The following is a 24,635-nucleotide window of genomic DNA, read 5'->3' on the forward strand; positions in this document are numbered from 1 at the left end:
TATACTGCATATCTTTCTCTTTGCATATAACCTCAAAATTCTCAGTGTTGCTGTTATTCAGTATAGGAAAAAGATAGTAACAAAGGCTATTCACAGCATTACTTTGATAGTATCGCATTTAATTGGTATTTAATAGCAATGAAGCAAATATGTCCAAATTTAACTCACAGATTACCTTGAAGGGATATTTCTGGTTTAAGATTCTAGTGCTTTAATGTTAGACAAAACAATCTGGTAATAATATTTAAGGGAAATTAACAAGTGTTCTAAAAATATGTGCATTCTTTCTCCTCATATATATATATATGAACATATGCGTATGCATACTTATATATATGTATAAAAGGATATCTTGAAAAATATTAATGTAGATATAATGAGAGGAAATGTTAAATATCACAGAGAGATGAGACATGCAGGTCTATCGCAAACTAAATTCTGGACTGAACATCTGTATGTTCATAATGTGAATAAATCATCAATGGACTTTTGTTATACGAGGTGCTAATAACAATGAAACTGATTGGCTAGCTTCAAAGTTGTCTTTGAGTGGAGCAATGAGATTAGTTGCTGCTTCAAGCAAATATACTGAATTTAAAAAAGCTTTATCATGCAGTAACATTTGAAAATACCTCAGTTACCTGGATTTCTTACCAGGAATTTTGTTATGAGGGATTTTACTATTTTGGGTCCTTAAATAAAATATCTGAACTTATGTGACTAAAATTCTCCTTACTGACTAAAGTACTAATTTCCTCAAATGTCTGATAATTTCTGATCCTTTTTGTGCAATTTAATGCCTATTGTATGACAACACTGCAAATTTGTATTTCCAACCATACTTTGTTTGGATACAGTACTATTTTAGAGTTCCAAAGCTCAAAGTATAATGGAATAAAGTAGTTGCTGCTTTTTTATATCTATACAACTTTTGCGCTTCCTAAAGAATCTAATTGGTTAGCTGTCTTTGTACTCTAAATTTTTCAAATATAGGTGATTTTGTTTGTATTGATGTAAGCGGCAGCTGAAGCATTTGCACTTCAGTTGTTGAGGTACGGTGAACATTTCAATTGGGTTTAATTTCATTATTTAGTACAAGCACTTCTTTAGCAACAGTGGTAATAAATGCTATTCTTACAGTTTTGACTGGCATAGAGACCTCTCAGCTGTGATTGCTGTATTTATAACTTTCAAATTAAGTTATCTTAGGTCACTCTAATCAATAAGACTTTCCTGAAAAAGTTCATTGAAATATACACAGAAACTCAATTCAAGAGCATAACTTTACATTTCCACAAGACAAGATTAGGTGGTCATTCAGTGCTGGAGACTAATGTCCAATGTATTACAAATCACAGTAAAGAATGTCCTCAGTTATTCCTGAGCACATGCCCTCCTCAGCAGTATCAAGAGCAAGTTTTGCTAATGCCAGTGAATCATCACTGAATTTAGGTCTTTAACATTTTTCTGTGGATTCAGCCTTCAGTTCTAACAAAGGTTACATTTGTTTCATACCACCAAAGCTTTTGCTAAAGTTAATTTCAGAGGGACAAAAGTCCTGTGCCATACAGAATGAGAACAAGTAAATGCAAATGCGTTTATAAATTCAAAAGTGATATAATTAGCTACAGAGTCCTTTTAATCACATAGGTAATTATTTCACTTCCAAAGCTTTTTTTTCTTGTACATGTATATCAAATAATCCAGTCTATTCACCATATTAGAAACATTACTAATAATCTCCAAGATTATGTGAGGATACTACTGATGTTGAAGCTTCTCAGTAAGATTTTCTAAGTGTTATTCATGCTTTCTCTGGTTGTTTTTTTTGTTATATGTATTTTAATACAGTATTGCTTTCCTTGTGTTTTCCTTTTGAAACTGGCTTAAGATAAAGTACATTGCACTCTACCACTTTGCAATGGTTTTACAATCATTTTACAATAGTTGGTGATTTGCTAATAGCTTCTATGTGTGTATTATTTTAATACATGCATTAAACTTAATAATAACAATTTATTTATGGTAAAGACTGCAGTAAGTTTACAGTCAAATAGATGAAAAGTCCTATTCTCAGAGATGTATAAATGAATATCCTGAGCTGTGAAAGGAATCAGATCAGCTAGGCTTAATTGTTGTACAGTGAATCCATAAGAAAATTTCTTAGATCCATTAAATATACTTCGAAGAATCCTTAAACACAATATATGGCTGAAGTGTACAAGGTTCTGTGTGTTTACGTCTTTCTGTTATCTGTTGTTCCCATTCTTATTTACTAAAGAGTCTTTATGAACTTTTGGCATCTTAAGGGTCAAGACTGTAAAAAGGAATGGACTTTGAAATCGAACCTCATGATACATATGAGTGACTTACTGCATATGGTATTGGAAATTTTAATTGTGTGAACATCAAGCAATCAAATTTCTATTCTGTGTTGCAATTACCAAGTTAGCAATCACGTTTTCTTACCGTGATGCAACTTTCCATTTTCGTGAGACCTGCTGTAATAATCTTGCTACTGCTGTGAGCTCTGCTCGTATTTCATATAACATGTGGAGTCAGATGACCAGCAAAGATGAAACAGAACAGTGGGTTCAGCTCACTGAGGTGTGATAAAAATAGTTAAATAAAATTAAATAAAACCCAGTGGAATAGGGATAGTTTGCATTTTGCCAGTTTCAAAAATGGTTCTCTCTTGAGAGACAAAATTAATTAAAACCTTAATTTGAAAGCATTTTCCCACCTTCTGTGATAAAAGGTGGCTTATAAATCACATTCTGCTGTACTGAAAAACCTTTCATTTTACATGTTTAGCCCATTTCTGATTGGGGATGCTGTATACCCTGGCAAAATTGGAGCGAACTCAGGACATTCAGCCACTGAAACATTCTTGGCTTAAAACAGAGTGCTTTGCAAACACAGACTGTCCAAATATCACATCCTGGCTGCCTGCATTCAGGACCATCTGTTTGGAGGACATGGTGTCAGTTTGATGAGGGCTTTTAACAGTTTCACTTACACTTATATGGCAAGCAAAGATGGCTTAGTGTGGAAGCGTATGTGATACTTCCCCCATAGGTGGTTTGTGTTTTGGTTTGGTTTTTTTTCTGTGTTGACTCCAGTCATCCACAAGGGTGGTACAACTAGGGTAACCAAACCTAGTCTGAAAAAGTTGGTGGGCACAATGTGAGATTACAGTCAAGCTGCACAGCATGGTTGTATTTGTAGCTGATGTTCTTCATCCCTACAGCTGTACTACTCTTGTGTTAATCAGCCTTGGAGATTCATTCCATGAGCCAGCAAGGTCAAGACTGATGATAAGTTAGTTTTTAAAGTTAAGCCCAATGGAGGTATTTGTGTTTATAAGGAAGTCAGAATGGATCACAAATTTGCATTATACCTGATGCTAATGAATGTCGAGGCTGAACACAAGACCATCTCTGAACGTATGAAAGGTCTTATTTGAACATAAGACATTTGGAGCTAGATGGTATTGAGTATTTATACAGTGTATCCTAATATCACTTACAAATTTCTTCAATTAGGATTATACTTACTTTCTGTCAATTTTTAATTATCTTTGCCAGTGTTATTTTTCTTTATTACTGGAAAGCTAATGATCTCTGAAGATAGCATCTACACACTGATCTCTCTCAGACCTAGGCCTCCAGCTCTAGATTTATTTTCAGAAGGCATAGAACATTCTTAGCGTATTGAATTTCTTATTTTATTGTTGCCTCCTCAAGACTAGGCAGGCCATGAAAGGCAGTACCTTTTAATAAAGGTACTTGATGAACTGCTAAATGTTAGTCAACAAATAAAAGGAATGTATCTTGATCCCCGATTTAGGGAAGTATTTTTATTGAATTTAATAGTTAGTAACGTACTTAAGGTCCTATAATACAAATAGCAGTCATTGTATATTTGGAGAGAAGCATATAGGTAGATGAATTCTGGAGTTGAGGTTCTAGAACAGTTTATGCTACTAGAATTTGTTTTGAGGGTTAAATGCTGAAGCAAGAGACTTGCGTTATTGACTTAAATCTAAAGAATTCTTTGAGTAGAAGGATGCAAAGAATTAATTTTTAAGTGTTTATTTAACTGAACAGGCATATATTAAAATCAGATCTAGTAATTTTTTTAAGATGGTAATGCATTTCATTGTAACTATGAAAACATTGGTTTATGCATTACATGTATTCATAAATAATTCCTGGACAGAAAAAAAATTGTGATGAAATATTTGTAAGCTTCACTTAAAATTTGTGTTTGTTTTAGGAATTGTGTTAAGTATTTTAATAGGATATAAGAGCTTGATGAACACAGGACTCATTTTTAAAGAGGAAAAAAAAGAAGCATTCCCATTTGTAGCTCAATTGGAAATTTGTTTTCATTCCTTTGGTTTGGCTAAAAATCAGAAGCCATGTATTAGCTGTCCAGGACTCCATTTAGGCATTTACTTATGTATGCTTATGTAGGCTTTGTATGTGTCCATATATATGTGTGTGTGTGTGTCTAGAAATGTGTGCATTAGGTTTCTGATACTGAACAATGCTTTTCTGTTAAGTGTATAAAAATTGTACTAAAAGATTATACTTTTTCTTCATAAATGTGAAGATCAGCTTTCAATAAAAGATAATTAGTTTTGCTTAACAGCTATGTCAATAAAAAATGTTTTTGGAAACTGTTACAGTTATGTAAGGTTTTATGAATATTCTCTTTGGAAGGTCATTTAGCAGTTTATGAAACAAAAATATATACAAATCTGAAAAAACATTATTTGTAATTTCAGTGGACCTGTAATATTATAGTTGTCATTCTTATGCTCAAAACTAGAGAGAGGTATGAAAAACACATTATCTGGTTTTTAGTTGCGTTCCAGGTAGCAGTTGGATGAATAAAATGTGGCCTTAGGATGCTACTGACATGTACAGTTTCTGTTCTTCCTTCCATTCACCTACCTCTGAGCAATGTAGTCGCCTTATGAAATGCAGAATTCTAATGAAATAGCATTTAAAGTTACTATTTGAATTTGTTACCACTGCAGTCCAGTAGTGGTGAAGAAAAAGGTTAATGATAATTATTCTCTACAAAGAAATTAGAGAACTCTATAGTATGTATTCATTCATATAATATGTTCAGGAGAGAACTTCCTGAAGTTCCTCTGAGGATGGATGGTCTTTTGGACTTTGGATTTGGAGCTTTTTGCTTTTTCTGCAGTGCTTTGGTACAGAAACAAGAAGCAAGCATCTAGACAGAAAACATCTTTTAACTGTAACAAAGGTTCCCATTGCATTGAAAGATAGAAATGAAAAACAGATTAAACCTAACTCAGATTATTTGAGGCTGAAGCACTGAAGAATCACACAGAATATTTCACGGAAAGAGCAAACATAATGACCCATCTGACCGGAGATAGTATCACATGAAATAATATGAGAAATTTAATAACATCCTTTGGCAATTTCAGAAAATTTCTGTTTCTTGTCTTTTCACTGTTCTTGTCTTTCCCTTACTGGTTTCAGAATGAAAGACGACTTAGGCTCTTTCAGCAACTATTTCTCTTCTCTTCTTGTAACACTTTTAAAGCATGTATTTCTTCTACTTTTGACATCCCTCATTAGTCTCCAAGTTAGTTTTCCAGGTATCACCTCTACAGCATTTAAAACTTTTTGGCATACAATAATCAAATTTAATTAACTTAGTTATGTATTTTGGAAGAAAAGATTGACGATGCCAGATTATCATTAATTTCCTTATATAATGTTAACTATTCATAACTTGTATGACTTTATATTCTTTAGCTCAGAAAGCCTTCTACATGTGATATTAATCATATGTCTTAGAGCTAACCTTATGCCTTTGAATATTGCAATTGTGTGATCAGATTAATCTGCCTTTACATTGTACTACATTCCTTTGTCAATTTATTCACATAGTGATTAATTTTAAAATGAAGACTATTTTTAACTGAAAAATATTGTAATAATTCAGAAAATAGTATCAAGTTTAGATTATACATGCAGAGGACCTAGAGCTTCTAACACTACTGAGGACCTAGAGCTTCTAACGCTACTAACAATTCCTAGAAATATCACATTTTTGCAATTGTAAATAGCTTTTCACTAACTCTTAATGAGTGTTAGCTGTGCTTGGCTAGTAGAACTTTCTTAAAAAAACCCTAAAATATAACTTATTTATAGTTATAACCATTGGTTTTGCTTCTTAACTATTGCTACTTATTTCTGAATTCTGTCCATGTGATATGTGTGACTATTTTTACTTTCCTTTTCAAACTCAAGGGACTTACTATCTGTGGTTAAGCAAGTATCCCAGGTAATACATGACAGTACTAATGTAGCCCTTTCAAATTTCCTGAAGATACATTTAAAAAAAAATCTGCTTTACTTTTATTATAGTCACATCTTAATTGTCATGGCTTCTCTTAAAAAGGCAAAATTTTAAGGACTTACACCATTAACGTTCTAATTTTGTTTCCTTACTTTGAGAATTGATATTTTTCTAGAAAGGCAAAACCAAATGATGAACTGAATGTAAAACTGGAAGCATTTTTCTCTAGTAAGAATTTATCATGATAACCATTCCTGTGGGCACTGTGCTGCAACACCTGCAAGCTAATCTGAGCTACATTAAACCTCTTTCTTTAATTAAAGAACTAACCTGGTGTGCCTAGGGTTTCATCACTGAGTGTTCATACTGTAAGGCTACTTGTTTGGAAGCACCTACAAAAATCACATTGCCATTCAGTTTGGCTTAAGAGTCTTGCATCAAGATATACAAACACCTGGACTTCTGCAGGCAATGCAGACCATCTGAACTTCGGTCCTCTTGTTTCCTAAAGCCTATTTACGAGAGGTCTAAAGTCTATTTAATCACAGTGTATGCTGGTGCCTTTTACAGATCATGTAATAAACTGGCAATGCACCTCGTGTCACAAGCCTGTTCGCAATCAGAAAACCATCCAAAAGCCTTTTAATAATTTTTAATTTAGTGACTGCTAAGACTTACACGAGTAGGAATATAACTGAACTTTCAAACTTTCTTTCAAAACCCTTTTAGTTAAATAGTGTCATGGACAGGATTTTTCAAGACTCTAGTGAGAGAAATTTTAGTATATGTGCAGCCATTGTCCATATTAGGTCAGTAAAAAAATGGCAAATTTTGGCTGTAACATAGGCTTTCTGAATTGTTAGGCAATAGTAACAAAATGGTATTTTGAAATTGGCCTCAGAAAACAGTTGTAATATCATCTGCCTTCTAAAAGTCATGGTAGGGAATAAAAGGATTTGTTTTTTAAGGTTTAGGTTCCTTAATGCCCACGGGTATGCTCTTGGGATTGTTACTTGCCCTTACATATCCTCCTCATTTTACTTTCTGGCATATATAAAATACAAGGCAATATTTGTTTGTAATAAAGCTAAGTTTACCCTGTTAGCAGTCTGCAGTGAAAAATATTCGAAATTTATTATTACAGCCGTTTGCCTTTCTACTTGGAATCAATGCTATTAGCCATAAACAGAAAAAGACTTATCAGTAGAAGATTCTAGTGAGCAATGTGTTCTGAAAACCTGTTTTTTGCAGAGGTCATTTAAAAGGAGAAAGTGAAAGAGCAAAGCCAGTATTAAACACATATACTCAAAATAGATTCAGCACTCTAATATTTTTTCCAGTTCAGTATTTTCTGATTTCTATATAATTAAAACATTTTGTTTGGAAAAAAAAAAGTTTTAACATTTGATGTCTTCTTTTTTTCAATGTGCTTTATTAATAACTGTGAACTCTCCAGTTTAAGCTATTTTTTTTTTAAAAAAAAAAAAAGATGTCTCAGAAGGTGGTCATAATTCCAGAAATAATTAGGCATTTGCTGACGTTTTGAGACTAGAGTGGAGAATGGAGTGAGAGAACTGCCCACAAAGGACACTCACATTGAAAATTGAGAGATGGAAAATCACAAAAGTAAATGGATACAGGTAAATAAAGTAGAAGAGAAGGAAAAAGACAACAATAATGGAACAGAGAAAAACATGATTAATTACAGCACAATAGTAGATACGACACTAAAGTAGGAAGTATATATTCTTGTGAATGCCCATCACTTCAGCGTTTTTGCAGTCTCTGTCCCCACATCATGCACACACCAGCTTTCCCGCTAAGAAACACCGTGCTGTGTTGTCTAAAGGACCCTACCTGGTGCAGCAGATAGAACAGAAAAAGACTGTTAGTATTTATTTTAAGGAACAAAATTGGAACCAATTTATAGCTGCTAGCATGTACATTGTCCTAGACAATTCTTGGTATTAGTTGCATGCACATGTTACCATATGCCAAACTGTAAGGAGAACTGTGTACAGTGATCGGTTCTTGCTCAGATGCTTCGATGAAAGATGGAGGCTTTCTTGGTTATGCTTGTGGTGCCTGTGCATTATTACAGTTCATGTTGTTCTTCATGTAGCCCAAGCTGAAGAGAAAACAAGTCTTGACTTGCCAGGCCAAACCAGTTTTATCTTGTGTTAACTTTGCAGATACAACGCTGTATTCTATGCAGCTATGCAAAGTGCCAGCTAAAATACTGTTCTGCAGGATGGCCTCAGTGTTTCAGCAGTCCCATAACCTATTTTCAGAGTTGCATTTTTATTCACGGATCTTCTGTGAGTCAGCAGGAATTGCTTCTGCTGTTAAGGCATTCATGGGTATTGAGGATCAATGGCAATGTCTGTAGCACTGCTGAATATCCTACTCAGTAATTTACATGAGGCCCATTATTATCTTTCCAAACCTGTGCTCCCAGCTACATCCAGACTTTGCATACTCCTGCGTCCAGTACCTTTCTCACCTCTCATCATGTGCATCTCTCACATTGAATTGGTTCTTACAATGTTGAGCTTCAGTGCTTTAGGCTTACATATGCTTAGATCTAGAAGTGACTTCTTGACGGGTAGATACAGTACTTTCAGGGACATGAAATGATCTCTTTACACTTGCTCCATAGGCACTGAGAAAAAATGGAGAGAGAAGTCCCAGTTCCCCCATCCGCCACTTAGTTCAGCGTGGGGAATCTGACACATTAGAATAACGGCATGGGTATTTGATGAAACACATTGTATTATTGAGTGACTTACAGTTTTTCTTTACATGATAAACTGGACAAATATAGAAAGGAAAGAAACTAAATAAGGAAACCCCATGGTCAAAAATACAAATATGAAAAAGGTTTTTTTTTCATTTAAACAAAGACAGATGTTTAAACAAGTCCTGTAAAGAGTATGTTCAGTTTTAAAAAAATCCCTAGCAAGGTAGTTTTCAATGTTTGAGTTAATATATTTGTGTTTTAAAACTGACTGAAAATGTCAAACTGCTTGTCTTAAAAAAAAAAAAAAAAAATAATTGCAGTGGGTGTATCTTTATGATCGTGACTGTAGTTACATCCAGTTCATGGGAGAGGAGGGAAAAATGCAACCTGGATAACTTTGAGAAGTTTTTTTGCATAGCAGTTTCTCCGGTCTGTTTTATTTAATCCAGTTTCTTGACTCTTCCTTTAGATTTTCTTTATGCAGTGAAATATTTATGCATATATACAAAGTTAAGCTTATGAATGAAGAGGTCCATTAAGTCAGTACAGCTCGTTGTGTGCTTTAAACAGCATGGTTTTGTGCATCACTAGTAATGTCAGAGGACATAGTACCTGGTATGTTTTTTGTGTGATTCAGAATTCAACAAAAATTGAGTAAAAATACATATGGTGATCAATCTTGAAATACAGAAGGGCATCAAAGTATTTACAGAATCAGATCTGCATAGAGTTATGCAGCAAGTAAGAATTTCCTGAAAACCTGTTCAGTAAATTTACTAATGCACAATCTTGCAGATTTTGTAAAATTTAATACAGCCCTTCTTCAGCCCTAATGGATAGGAAAAGGATACAAGGCAAAGCTAGAAAGAATTACTGGTGCTTTTGGGAAAGTTTTTCAAGCCTAATATTCTCAAAAATAAGATATTTATTTCTGGTTATTTTCATATAATTTCTTCAATATAAGCCCATTTGGGTTTCTTTGATGCTTTCCTCCTACTTCAGTATCACTTGTGAATTTAATCAATATACAGCATTTAATCAATATTAATCCTTTTTAAAAATAATTAAAATACAGAGTAGAGGCGATGTAGGAGTAATTGTTGTAGCACACATTTAATTCTTTTTTACAATCTGGTACGTTTCTGCTTATCACTAATTTTTGCTTATTTTCTTTTCAGTCTTTTTGGGGGGGGCATGTTGAATTCACTGCTACTGAAATATTACTGCGAGTAAAGATTAAAGAGGCCTACTGGGTTCTAAAGGAGTTATATTTACTGCTTATCTGAATAAGTTTATATGCTTCTTGACATCCCGAAGCTCGCTCTTTAGTGTTTTATTTTTAATACTGATTCATTTTAGACATAGTGACTGATAATCACAGAGTAGCGTTTCATAGACACCTCTGTATATGGGTATGTTACCAGTGGGAGAAAAAGTCCTGCATAGCCTGGAACATTTTTCTTGGAGATAATATTTTTGTCATTTAGAGAACATATGACTTAATGAAAACATCAGTAGATGTCTTCAGATTTAAAATATGCCTTAGAGACACAAAACTGCCTTTTTGTCTCTTTCAAAAGAGTTTTCCCTATCACTTTATTAATAATATAGTTGTAAACTGTATTGTACCTTCTGCATCGTAGTGACATGTCCTCTACAATTTGGTTTGTGGAAGATATTTTTATTAGAGATGATGACTGATTTGAAATTACAGACAATTGGCTAAAACCATCACAGACTTGCAAGCTTAGTTTGCCAGAGTACTGTCACTGGTCATGATGGCAGCAGCTGTGGAGGTGTCTACATTATTGTGTTAGTTTGCAGTGTAATGCACTTCTGGAGCAAATGCCCTGATTGTACCCATTTTCTGTGCTTTGTTTCAGTTCTTAAAACATTTGGTATTGACCACACAATGCTCCTTCTCTCATTTACTTACCTGGACAGCTCTGATTGTGTGCAGAGACTCTGCAAGCAGGATATAATTGCTTTGTGCTCTTAAACTATAACATTTATGGGCTAACACACACAGTAGGTAGCTGGGGATATTGCAGTACTCATCACACCTGTGAAATGACCAAAGAGTCTTTGCATATCCGGCAGTCAATGGTCAGGTGGGAAAAATTCAGCCTCCATTGCTGCATGGAAGGGATTTGTCTTCAGTGCTGCTGAGCTACCATCTTCCAGCTACCTGTTTTTCTTCCTTGAGATTTTATACCTTTTCACATCAGTGCTTTTCCTCTTCAAGCCTTGAGCTGTTAACTAGCCCTATCTCAAGAATTTTAACGGTGGCTGGAATTTTGCCGTTCCTGTTTTGCATGGATACTAGTCTAGATACTTTATTATAACTTTTATTAGAACCAAGCAGTTTTCTTGGAAGACTTAAGATTGCCCAACTGTGCGCTTGTGTCATTATGCAGTGAGACATGCATAGCTGAACATCCAGGAGGACAGTGATACTTACCTGCCTGCAAATCTTCATGACGTGCTCTTTGATCAGGGTCTCATCTTTCACCCCAATATTTTCTGGCTCAATATGCTTTTATTTCTTACTAGCGCTATATTTTCCTGTTTTCACGTCTTACAGAAATTCTTTCAAAGCCCATCTCTTGCATCTCCACCCTTCTTGCTTTTATTGTGCTTCTTTTTCAATATTGTTGTTTCCAATTGTTCTTCCCAATGGCAACAGCTGCTTTGGCCTCCCAGAAGAGCCAACAAGACAGGGCCTCAGGAAAATGACACAGCGTGCTGCCCACGTGTGTCATCCTCATCACATCTGTGGCCTGAAGATGAACTGACTGGTACTTGTTGAAGTGTAAATAAACACATCTGCCTGGCTGCAGTGAGTTGGAGTGTGAGTCCTACTGCAACCCTCACGGAGTCAGTATACTTCCCCAGAACTTGCGTATCAGGGATGTCCTCCTGAAGCAGGCTGAGAAACCACTTTCCCTGCATTATACATAGTTGAACTGATGTCCAGGCTCTGCATCGATTCAAGTTGTAGGGACCATTGTATTACTTGCAAGGAACATCCGCTTCTGTGTATTGTGGCCTCTTGTAGCTATTACTGGCAGCAGGAGTGCATCACTGTGTACAACCGGTGTTCCTTAGGACAGGCTGCTCAAGGGCCCGCAAAACAGAAAGTTTTGTGCACTAGCTTTCCTTGGGCAGCTTCACATCACCTGGAAGCATCCAACTGGGAGACCAGTGTAACTGATCTGAATTAAAATCCCTGAAACCCATACAGTGTGAGCATAGGGAGCCTCAGCACCAACTTCTTTGATTACTGATCTGTCTCTGTTGTGCCTCATCACTTGCTAATACAGTTCTGAGTCAATCACAAACAGTAGACAAGGCATGCACCCTTTGACTATATTCTTTTATACTTTCCCACAACTGAAATTTCAAACACACCCTATTCCTTCTATCCAATTCAGGTGTGCTCCCATTTCCTTAAAGCAGCTCAGTGGCCCTAACATAAACATTGAATTAAAAATGGTTCACATGTTTTTCACTATTGGTATATGTAAAGATCTTAAAAAGAAGTTTAGTATTGAGATGCCCAAGCTAATATTCAGTACCTCTACCAACGTATCTACCCAGTATAGGCCACTTCACAATGCTTGGTGATGTTTTTGAACTGCTTTTATTCAGTTGCATTTCTGTGCATAGCTTCTCTTTTCTGTACCGGCTATGACAAATTCTGCATGTATCTTTAAATACTAAAGTGGCATAAGAAGTGGTGTAAAGACTTTCAGTGCAACTTGTAGCATTGTACTTAAAATAAATTGTGAAATATTTCCTAAGAACTGATAAAAGTATGACTAATGAGCTGTTATATTTTATCTGCCAATAGAATTATGAAAAATCTATTAGAAATATAAATTTAATATGAAAAAAGCTATTTTGTATCAAAGGTACATTTGTAGTGGCAACAGCTGTATTGCAGAAATGGTGAGAATACTCTGTGCAGTTTTTTCTTTCTTTTTCACCTCTATTTCCATCTCTCAAAATACTGCCATTGTTACAACTTATTGCATTGTTTAATCATATCAGTCTTTGCAGGATCAGAGCCTTACTTTCAATTAAGTAATACATTCCAAGAGAATAAATATTCTTATATTCTACTAAAAATAGAAAAATTACTACATAATTCTCTTTAACTCTGTAAGGCAGGAAACATGCAAATTACAGACTGTAGTAATATATTTTGTTATTCTCAGGAACAAAGCTAACTAAAACTTCATGTTAAAAAGTTGTATTACATTCTAGGGACAACATCTTTAATTATAGTAGTCCTCGCAATTTTTTTCAGGGGGAAGTGAACAGCTAAGTAGTTTCAGAAATGCCTATTTCTCTTTTGTGGAAGAATAATGATAAGTGTGAATTACACCTTCCACACATAATTTAATGAAATCCTTCATTAGCGAGAAATGACATTTGTATTCCCTATTAAATAAGTTATTTGTGCATGGAAAGTAACTTTTAATTTGTTTAAAAATGATAGGAATCTGTTACCTTTGTAGATTGAATACTGTTTGCTATGCTGTTGGTATTTTCACAACGAAATCAGTTTCAAACGAAGGTTACCATCAGGATGCTAAACTAATTTCTGGAAAAGAATATAGCAATTTTTTTCAATACTAGATCAACTAAAATGTACTCCTTCTGTAATCCCACAGCTGACCAAACAGGAATGTTATTTATAGGAGATGCAATCATACAGGTCAGTAAACACTTTTTCCACAGCCATTTGTTTCATACTTGCCTTTATGTTTATTTCATTAACTAACTTATGCATTGCAAATCATTTTCTCCCTATCGTATCTGTTTTTAGGTTAATGGTATAAATGTAGAAAGTGCTACCCATGAAGAAGTGGTAAGTCATTCCACTTTGATTTTTTAATAGTGTACAGAATATCCTGTGTTAAAACTGTTCTGTCTCTAGCCTTGCTTTATATGAGTTTACTCTTTTTTTGCTATAAAGATACAGTGCTATAGTCAGGTTTGTCATATATGTGATTATTAAAAGCTTCATTTTGGCTGTTAGGATTTGTTACAGCTTCTGCACTCTTACTGTGACTATTCTTCAGATGTACTGTTCCAAAGCTGAGTATCCACCATTGTTTATTATAACTTTTACATCCCTTAGATAAAGTATTTCAAAGAACAAACTAAAGCAAAAATGCAAAATCCTGGTAGGTTAGCTTTGCTGTCAGCAGAGGCAACTGCTCTTCCCAGAATAGGAACTGTATCAGTTTTACCAATGAAAACATGATATTTTCTTTTCTTTCCTCTGTAAACTGTACACTGAGCTGCTTGCCATGAAAACTCAATAGAATACAAATAAATAAAAAAGGCCTTTACTATTTAAGAATGAATGAATGGTGAAAATATGAAAAAGATAGCTTACCTTTTTTATGATGCTGCTATAGGTACTGAAATGTCCTTTGGTTGGTCACAACTAGTCTTTCAGAGTTGCAAATAAATGGAATAGTCTTTATATATATATATATATAAATGAAGTATATATGTATATATAATATATGTCTAAATAACATATATAGCTGTGTGTCCACACATATAGTCTTTATGTATTATGCCTTTGGTATAGAGCCTGATCCGCTGGGTTTGCCGGTGCTCCTAAAGGGTTCACCTGCTGTGATAGTACAATTAAATGGTAATAAAATTCTCATCTTCTTAGCATTGCAGAAACACGGATTGAGTGAGTTCAGTAAAGAATCTGATTTAACCTACTGTAAAAACACCCCTTAAAAATTAGAATATATGGGGGAAGTTTCATGATCCTGGTCAGGTATTTAAAAGCTCTTGATTTACATTCTCTTCAGTGCAATTGAAAGGGACTTGGCTTTTGTAGATCTTACCCCTGCATGCACTGAAAAATAGAAAATCTAATTAATGTTTTGCTACCTATTTCTAAAAGTGCACTTGTTTCCCAGTTTTGGCTAGGATAGAGTTAATTTTCTTCCTAGTAGCTGGTACAGTGCTGTGGTTTGGATTTAGGATGAGAACCATGTTGATAGCACACTGATGTGTTAGTTATTGCTGAGCAGTGCTTATGCTAAGTCAAGGACTTTTCAGCTTCTCACACCAACCCACCAGCAAGTAGGCTGGGGAGCATGAGAAGCAAGGAGGAGACATAGCTGGGACAGCTAACCCAAACTGGCAAAAGTGATACTCCATATCGTGTGATGTCATGCTCAGTATATAAGCTAGGGGAAAAGCTGTCTGGGAGCTGCTTGCTCAAGAACTGAGTGGGCATCAGTTGATGGATGAGAGCAATTGCATTGTGCGTCGCTTGTTTTGTATATTCTAACTTTTTTATCATTCTTATTTTCCCTTCCATTTCTGTCCTATTAAACGGTCTTTATCTCAACCCATTAATCTTACCTTTTTTATTCCTTTTTTTCTAATTCTCTCCCCAATTCCACTGGGAGCAGGAGCAGGGGAGTGAGCGGCTGTGTGGTGTTTAACTACCCGCCAGGTTAAATCACAGGTTGTGTGAGAACATGGGCATTTCTGATGTGAAATATATAAAGGGACACAGTTACTTTATTTGGTGAAATGATGTAACAATTTCAGTTGTGCCCTGTTTATGTATGATATGCATTACTGTTGTGGGCTGTGGTACATTGCACTAGGGCAATTAAGAATTCTCAAGTGTTACAGAAGTATAGATAGTAATAATAATGGCATACAATGTTACACTTAAAACTGTTTCTAAATGCTGGAAAAAGAATGGGAGGAATCAAGAAACAGTGGCATTCCACGTTTTTAAATTTCATCTTATTCTGTAAGTCATTTTAAGATGCTAGTTATCAGGTTTTTTAGAAGTGTCTTTATTAGGAAGCAAGAAATGTGCTTAAACATTGGCTCTTTTTGATGGTATCCATAGGATGAGATACACTTCCTCTCTTCTAGCCTGAGTGCATATATTAGACACATCCTAATTCCTAGCTGGTACTGCCAGAGGTTATAAAGCTATAGATAATAGAGAACCATAATAAAGGGATCTTGTACCTTGTAAGACCCTACCCACATTCAAGAAAGAGAAGAACAGAGAAAGCATACAAAGATCTTAACTTCACGCTGGGAGGAGATTAAGGCATGCACCTCTGTGTCTTGGTTTTCATGGGAAAACTGGGGTGTGTGGAATGCTGTGACACGCTGAAAAGGCCCCAGAATTGTACAGCACCCTGTGGACTGCAGTCACAGTTTCTGCATAGCTTTTGAATCTGGTGATGTTCTGTTTAGAGGAATCTTGAGACTGGAGAATGGAATTATGGTGACTAGTTCTAGCACAATATGCTAACTATCACTGGTGCATTCATTTTCATGGTAATGTTCAAGGAACAGACCAAGGTATTCCAGTGAGGTTTTTTATTTGCTTAAAAGGAAGATTATTAAAATGTATTTTACATTGCTTTATAGAATTAAGATGGCAAGGAATTATCTTGGGGAAAAAAAAATAATACTGAACTACTTTCTTCTTCTAAAGAATGCTGGTTCTGTAGCATTTTCAGTGCTTAGATGCTTGCAGCTAAACCACAAATAAAAAAGCATGTATCAATTGTTGTTCTATATTACCTATCAGAGTTTAGAGAAGAGGTAAGCCAGAAGTTGCTGGCAAAATTTCCAAAATATTTTTATCATCACATGTTCTCCAGTGGGCCTAAGATTAATTTCTTGCGCTTGCCCCTCCACTTCATGCTCTACCCCAGTTAGAGAATCACTTCCTCACCAGCACTCAGACTAATCCATTGAAAAGCACAGAGGATGGGAGATGGCTGGAACCTGTTAATTTTGGAAGCTACTGAAACAAATCACCAGCTCTTGAGTGGGTGCACCCAAATGACTCCTAGCAATAACATGTTTCATAGCATCTGTTCCTTGTGCTGCCTACTCTCACCTGAACCACTGATACCCCAGTCCCATCCTTCTGTACATCTCTTCCAACAATTCCATACTGTATAGCTTTCACAGGCTGCTGCCTCTGCTGCAGTGATAAATGATGATTTGGTAATGAATGGCCTATAGTTTAGCAGCTTCAAGGCAATCTAAGGATTCTTACCTAGCCTTATAATTATGAAAATGTTATTAGATTTCATTTGAAAATGTAGTGGGCCCTTGCCATTCTCACTGACTTAAAGAAAAGCAGCAGTTGTTGTGTTGGGGTTTTTTCCCTCTTTTACTCTTCCAGTTATTTAATGTGGGTTTGAAATACAGTTTACCACAATATATGGTCTAACTTGGAACAAAATAATTTATTGAATAGTGGTTAGTTTTTAACTCGTTTATTTCATTTATCAGATTGACTATATGGGGAAAAGCCAGTTCACATTCACTCCATCTGCAGTGATTTTCTGGTCTGCAGTGCAAGGCAGTATAGATTAAAAATGTTACCCTCTGTTGCCTATTTATTGGCAGTTCCCAGTCGATTCACTGACAACCGTATCTCAGAATAGCATCTGTAGCAACCATAACTGACATGGACTTTGACAGTCTTATCAGCAAGGTAGAAAATACATGGGCAAAGGAACTAAACTTGCTTTTATTACTTGGAGGTGATCTTTCTAGGTCAAGATAAAGTGCAGCTGCATGATCTTGCAGTCCCTTTCTTGGTGTTGATTAATACCATCAGGCTAGGCTGAATCTCTAGAATAATTACACAGTCTCCATAAAGCACAGAGTCAGGTCTGTTGTGCGTTGAACTGACTTCTTGCTGCTTATATTGTTGCTGCACATGCAGACTCTAAACAAATTTATTGAACATTATTCCCCACAAAACGCTGTTACATTCCTTAAAGATTGTTTTTCAGTACCTAGAAGCACTCCAGAACTGTTCATGTAACACAGCTATGGCAGCATTGGTGAGGAATGACAGAGAAATGCATAATGTTGCTCTTTGCCCTGTACACTGGAGCTCAATAGAAACGTTAAACAAAACTTCCTGTAACGAATGTAGGCCATAGGGTGAAGGAAGTGAGATCTCAATGGCCTAGGTGACACATCTGCAAAGAGACATTTCTACTACCGCAACCCGCTATCATAATCAGAGTGGGGTTAGATGAATGGGCCAGGTGGTAGAGGAAAGAGCTGATTCTATAAGATGAAATGAGGTAGGCTATTACCAAAGTTCCTGAGAGAATGGAAGTTGTTTTATTTCTTGTTTTTATTAAAATTATGTCACTGCACTTTTATGAAATAATGGTTGAGATTTCTCATCCAAAATAAAAATTATCTCTTGAATATGGTGGGTTTACGATTGGAAAAAAAAAACGTTTCAAAAAGAAGGGTTCATTTAATGTCTGTAAGCTTTTAGCTTGTAGAAATCAGTGGTTAGTCAGTAGCTGTTACTTGTAGATGGAACATGTCAATGATGATGCACTGGTCTGCTACCTGTCAGGAGGTTAATATTTCTCATCTCATTTTTATTGGGTTACAGCAGTCCAGAGTGCATGCACTTGCACATAAACATCTAAAGTGAAATTTATTTTGAACTAAGGAATAAGTCTGAGTGATCCATTTAATTTGTAAAAATGAAGCCTTCAGCTTACATACTTGAAAGTCCATGGATCCATATGTCTTTTTGTTTGTTGAAAGTGGATGTGTTTAGACTTCTGGTATGGCACAGATCCAGAACTGCAATAATGTTTGCTTGAAAAAAAAAAGCTTCTTTCATATGTAAGTTTTTTAAGGTATGCCAAACAAGAACTCCCACCCCTAAGTTCCATTTAGGGTTCAGAGACCACATAAACAATCAGCTTTGAGTTTTACATATAATGCAGTAGGTTTGGGCACCTAGAAACACACTGAAGAAGATAGTGTTACAGTGTATTAAGCTGTTAATACAGTAGTGTAGTGATAAAGGTTATTTGTCCAGAAGGCTGAAGATTAAGGGTGGAGGACTCATCTAACTTTTAGGAAATCATACCTTCATCTCCTGTCTCTGTGAAGAGTGCCCTATTTTCTAAGTCAGATTGGTTGAGAGGCATTCCAGCAATTCTGTTCAAAAGACACTCAGCAATGAGGCTTGGGTAGTCTCAAGTCACACTAGATTGCATTTTACACTTAACGTTGCTAAACATCATGCAAAGTATTTAATTGTCATGTCTGGCAGGGAGTGATGAACTTGCATTTCAGTAGGCCGATTCATTGATATACAAGGGATAAATCTGAAAATTGCTTATCTTCCTTGAGATACTCAGTTACAAGTGGTGGAACACAGATTATGGATTTTATCTATATAATATCAGAAAGAAAAAGGTCTAATAAAAAAGATGGAATATACATAGCTAAAAAGGTATGTGGTGTTTAACTGCACAATAAGTATATCATATAGAATTTTAGAAGGTAAAAAACGTTATAGTGATGAATTAATAAAATCAATTAAATAATAATTTATAAAATAACTTGTCAAATTGATAGATGCTTGTGAAGTGGCAAAAATACATTCATGTGATTTACTATTTTTACTGTGTAGTAGTATCTCAGTCATTAATATGTAGATTTTATTGAATTATGCTGTTATTAACATAATTAATATTTAAACAATTTAAGATGCATATTTACAATGATAAAAATGCAGTATTATGTTCTGTAGGTTTAACTACATGTTAACATTTGAATGTATAATTCAGTAATAACTGAGGCAACAACCTTGTGACATTTGGAGAAAGTAAAAATAAAGTTTTCATTTAATATCCATAGAGGGTTTAATACCTTAAGATTCCTGCCAGAAATAAACAGCAGTACAGGTCAGAGATGTAAAGAAATTGTCAGTGTTTTACTAGATTGCCCAGGCAGTTGCTACATTAAAATGTATAGATACCCTTACAGACATAGGCACGTTTCTGACCCAAAGCTGATGCTTAACTTCAGGTTGTTGCTTGAACTTTTACAGTTTTTCTTGTGTGCAGATTTTCAGTTTGAACATGCTCTTTTATGCACATAGAAAATCTTATGAAGTTGAAAAGAACAGTGTAATTTAAATATGAAAAGTATAAAATGAGAATTTGACCAGTTAAATGAAGGAAAAGGCAAATATTTTTCTACATAGAAAGACTGTGCGTGTTTCATTTCTTGGAGATCTGTCCTAGTGCTGCCAAGATAAATATTCCCAGTACTTTTGGCAATGCTCTGCATGGTTCACTTGATTAGTTAGTCCTTTGTACTTCAATTTTGTTGTTCTGTGAACAAAGAATAAGTATTCTGCTAATATTAGAATGGTAATTCTACTTGATCCAGAAGAACCAGTAACAGATTTTCTCACATCATGTGAAGATTGTACGAGTCCTTTGAATATCATGGAACTGTTTGATTTCTTTTCTTCAGCTGCATAGCTCTCACATTTTCTTGGTACTTTTCAATACATTTTAGTACATTATTTCTGTTGAGAGTTTAAAAGCGATACCATAAATGGTAGTTTTGCCTCTGTATTCCCTTTCCCTTTGCTGTCTTACTCGCACACCCTAACAAAAGCATCACTAGGAGAACAGGTGGATGCTACTAAAGCACACTTTAAAAATCAAGGTACCAAAAAGAAGAAAAGAGACAATAAAATTGTACACACTTTCTGAAATAGTCTATATACATTACTGCAAAGTTTAACTGGAATTACATCTTACTGTATGAATGCAAGTTAAAAAAAAGTACGTGGTGTTGCACAGAAACTTACCAGGAGTGTCTTAAATCACCTCAACATCACACTCTGCTTCCAGGAATTGCAATGTGTTCAAGTAATTCAGATGCAGTAGAGTGGAAATAAGAAATCAATCTCTGTAAAAATTATATTGAACACGTAGAGAGGAAGTGTGTGTGCATTTCTGTGAGGGCATATGTTTTGTCATGGGAAACCTAAAGAAATATGAAATAGAATAATCAAACAAAACAGCCATTGTGCTTCCAGAGAGGTGACAAACAAGTCTCAGGAAAATGGCAGAGAGAAGAGAAAAGGAAGAGCAGTAGGAAAGCATGGAAAATCTCTTCCAGTTCTAGGGACTTCTTGAAAGGGCTTTAGCTGCTCCTTTCCCTGATCTCGCTCAAGTAACCATTAGATAAATATCTAAAAGAAAAGTAAAAACTTAAAATATGCAGTTGACTAACCTAGAGTTAAAGTGGTTTTCCTTCTCTCCTATATATATATATATATATATATTTAGAGAGCTTAAATAATGAAAACTTGTAGAGGAAATAAATTAAATGTACATACTTTCACAACCTTTACATTACCACTTCCCTTCTCCAGTTCCTCTCTGTTCCTGAGAGCTGAAGAGAGAGAAAGGCGAAAATGATGGAAATGTCTCTAGAACAACTTGGCAGGGCTATGCTGTGAAACTGCTTAGGGGGACCCATCCTTATGAATACTCAGTGGGTCTCCCTTTATTGCTTTCAAAGTATTTTTATGTGAAATGCTTTTAGTCTTGAAGATAGTTTGAGCATTTTCTGAATTTTCTTCTTAGTTTCACAGTTGTTTCCTCAAAATGGAAAGGTGTTTGAAAAGAACAAAGGCAAAACCTTTAGCATATTGTACTTTTTTTACTCTAGGTGATTTCCAGCACTGCCCTACATTGTCATTGGATATTGGAAGAGAGCTATTAGGAAAGAAATGTAGAGGTTTCTACATATCAGCTTTTCTGTGACTAGATTCTATATATGAAATATGATTTATTTAGTTTGTGATTAGGCATATTGTCTTCCCAATATATTGCCATTACTGTTATTGCTTTAATTTTGGGACATGGAATAAGGGAGTTATATCTTGACAGTCATAAGGGGCTTATGTGCTCCAGGCTGAGGCTGTCTTCAGTTATGTAAATACATACACACAAACATATGAGCAGAAGCAACATGGGTAGATGACATCAGACCCAAATATTATTGACAAGGAGCTTGCTGAAATGATCTCAGACTCTTACCACTTGCTTTCCCCATTATTGGGTGATCTACATTTGGGATCAGCCAAAGCAGGCATGTAGATTTGAACACATTTGTAAATCACTTTCAAACACAATGAAGTTTTGAGACACAGCTGCACAAGAAACTGCAACATTTCTATAAATATGTTTTAATTAATAAACTTTTTAACCATGAAACATTGGAACATTCAATAAGTTTCTGTTTAGTTAAAGTGTTCTAATATATTTTTAGGACTAGAGAGACACAAAAAACCCCAACCCAAAACAAAACAAACAAAACCACACACACACCAAAAAAAAAAAACAACAAAAAACCACAAAACCAAAACCCCCAAGCTTCTGAAGATTTTAGTTTCTTAATTTCATTGTGGTGGTTCTCTCAGAATTCCTTTGTCATTGCCTCAGTCATTCCTAAAAGAATGCTTTATGTGGACAGCAAATATCTGTTACCTTGAGTAGATAGCCCTAGTGCAGCTGCATGCATCAAAGAACTGAAGGAGGAAGTGAAAGAAGTGAATGAACTCTTTTATTGAAGAGCATTTATTAACGAGTTTAATGTAGTTGCTGTCATTAGTTAAGACCATGTGTTTTAGAAAATTTGCTGCTGCTATGTAGGTGGGCGGTAACAGAAGGAGGGAAAGAAATAAACATTAATAGCAAGAATACTAATTTGTGACATTGGAGTACAGGGAGAAGCTCTGCGGTTCGTAGTCTTCCTGTTCTTTCAGTTACCCTATAGAATTTTCTTGTGGATTTGGTTGTAATAGAACAACATGTTCATTATCATGACAGTGAGACAAATAAAAAGTGGTTTTCACCTTGCTTAGATAAAAAAGATCTGAGTTTAATTTAATTTCACCAGGTGCTAATTTGCCATAAGTATTCTGCATGCCAGCACTGCATAAAAATAAAGCTACATAGAATGAGCAAATTATAGTATAACCTTAAAATTTTGTGGGATGTACAACACTGTTTCTAGATGCTCTAAGAAATGCTTTTATTTCATCATTGAATGCATCTGGCAGCATTCTTCATTAAGAAGGAAGTTGTAGTATACTTTTGGTCTCCAGTGTCTTTTATATGCAAATTGATAAAACCCACATACTTTAAAACACATTTTTGGCCTTTAGATTTGCACCTTCACTGTGCTTTTGTAACGGATAGCAAAATTCAGTACCAGATTTTAAAAAAGTGGAGTAACATATTGTGGTACCTGTGTAAAACATATACTTAAAAATATTACACAATTTTTGTAACATACTTGTGGAAATCGACTTTCTTTCAAAAAAGCATCTTTTTAAAGACAGCATCCACAATGAACTAGTTCATATTTTAGTAATATTTTACCCCCATCTTTTTCATAATCACTTAATGCCCTGGGTTAGAGAAGCAGCAAGTACTCTGGCATTATGAGTGTTTACAACGTGCATAATCTTTGAGCACAAATGAAGAATTACTATAATTAAAAGTGGTGGAAGAAATCAGCTACCTGGCCTTAAAGAGCTATAGGAAAAATTGAAATCTTTGTTAACTATGGATTCCAAATGCACCATTTCTCTAGGTAAAGCACAACAGAGAGTGCAGCTGGACATCTATGTTTTTAAGCGGTACTTCCTAAGGTTAAAAGTAGTTAAGATTAAAAAAAAAACCCACCAAAAAAACCCTGTGTCTCTTTTTACCCTTTTCATTTCATATTTTTTTCATTTATAAACGTTGAAAGACCTACAAAGTATTTATAACAAATTATACTAACGTCTTTAGTCATAAATAAAGGGGCCCTTTCTTCCATCTCCCCACCTCTATAAAACTGAACACCATGTAGGGAGCCAAACTGTTTAAGCTAAAGGAGAATGCTGGAAAAAGAACAAAAGGGTGTAAACCATCCATGGATAAGTCAGGAGGGTCTTTGAAAGTGCTGGTAGGAAAAGAAATTACCTGGTTTTGAAACAGGACTTGATAGATTCAGGAACAGTGCTATATGATGTCCCTTGTTACCCGTGAAAATCACTAGAAAGACCTGTCCACTCTTGCTTCCTTTGATCCTTGCATACTGTGCACAAAATAGTTTATGTCTTCATTTTCAGTCACTCTGCTGGGTTTCCACTGTTGTTCAGCTAGTTTCTCTGAAGCGCTATCCTCTCCTTCTCGTTTCTCCCTCCCCCACCTTGCTCTTCCTATCCAGACAATGTTTTGTTCTTTTATCTAATTCAATAACTTATTGAATCATGGAATCGTTTAAGTTGGAAAAGACCTTTGAGATCATCAAGTCTAACCGTGAACCCAGCACTGCCAAGTCCACCACTAAACCATGTCCCTAAGCACCACATCTATGTGTTTTTTAACCACCTCCAGGGGTAGTGACTCAACCATCTCCCTGCGCAGACTGTTCCAGTGCATCACCATCCTTCCAGTGAAGAAATTTTTCCTCATATCCAATCTAAACCTCCCCTGGTGTAACTTGAGGCCATTTCCTCTTGTCCTATCACTAGTTACCTGGGAGAAGAGACCTACTACCACATGCCTATAACTTCATTTCAGGCAGTTGTAGAGAAGTGATAAGGTCTCCCCGAGCCTCCTTTTCTCCAAGCTAAACAACCCCAGGTCCCTCA

The 24,635-nt window shown here is 35.4% G+C and overlaps 1 protein-coding gene across 1 annotated transcript in view; it reads left to right on the forward strand.

The window, feature by feature from the left end:
* SNTG2 (syntrophin gamma 2) overlaps nucleotides 1–24,635 on the forward strand; it is a 268,490-nt gene that overhangs the window by 128,107 nt on the left and 115,748 nt on the right. The window contains exons 5-6 of the mRNA XM_056343881.1: nucleotides 13,771–13,814; nucleotides 13,926–13,967. Of these exons, the coding sequence (XP_056199856.1) occupies nucleotides 13,771–13,814; nucleotides 13,926–13,967 (86 nt within the window). The remainder of the gene's footprint in view (nucleotides 1–13,770; nucleotides 13,815–13,925; nucleotides 13,968–24,635) is intronic.

Source organism: Falco biarmicus, chromosome 6 (assembly GCF_023638135.1).
Source record: "Falco biarmicus isolate bFalBia1 chromosome 6, bFalBia1.pri, whole genome shotgun sequence".
Lineage (NCBI taxonomy): Eukaryota > Metazoa > Chordata > Aves > Falconiformes > Falconidae > Falco > Falco biarmicus.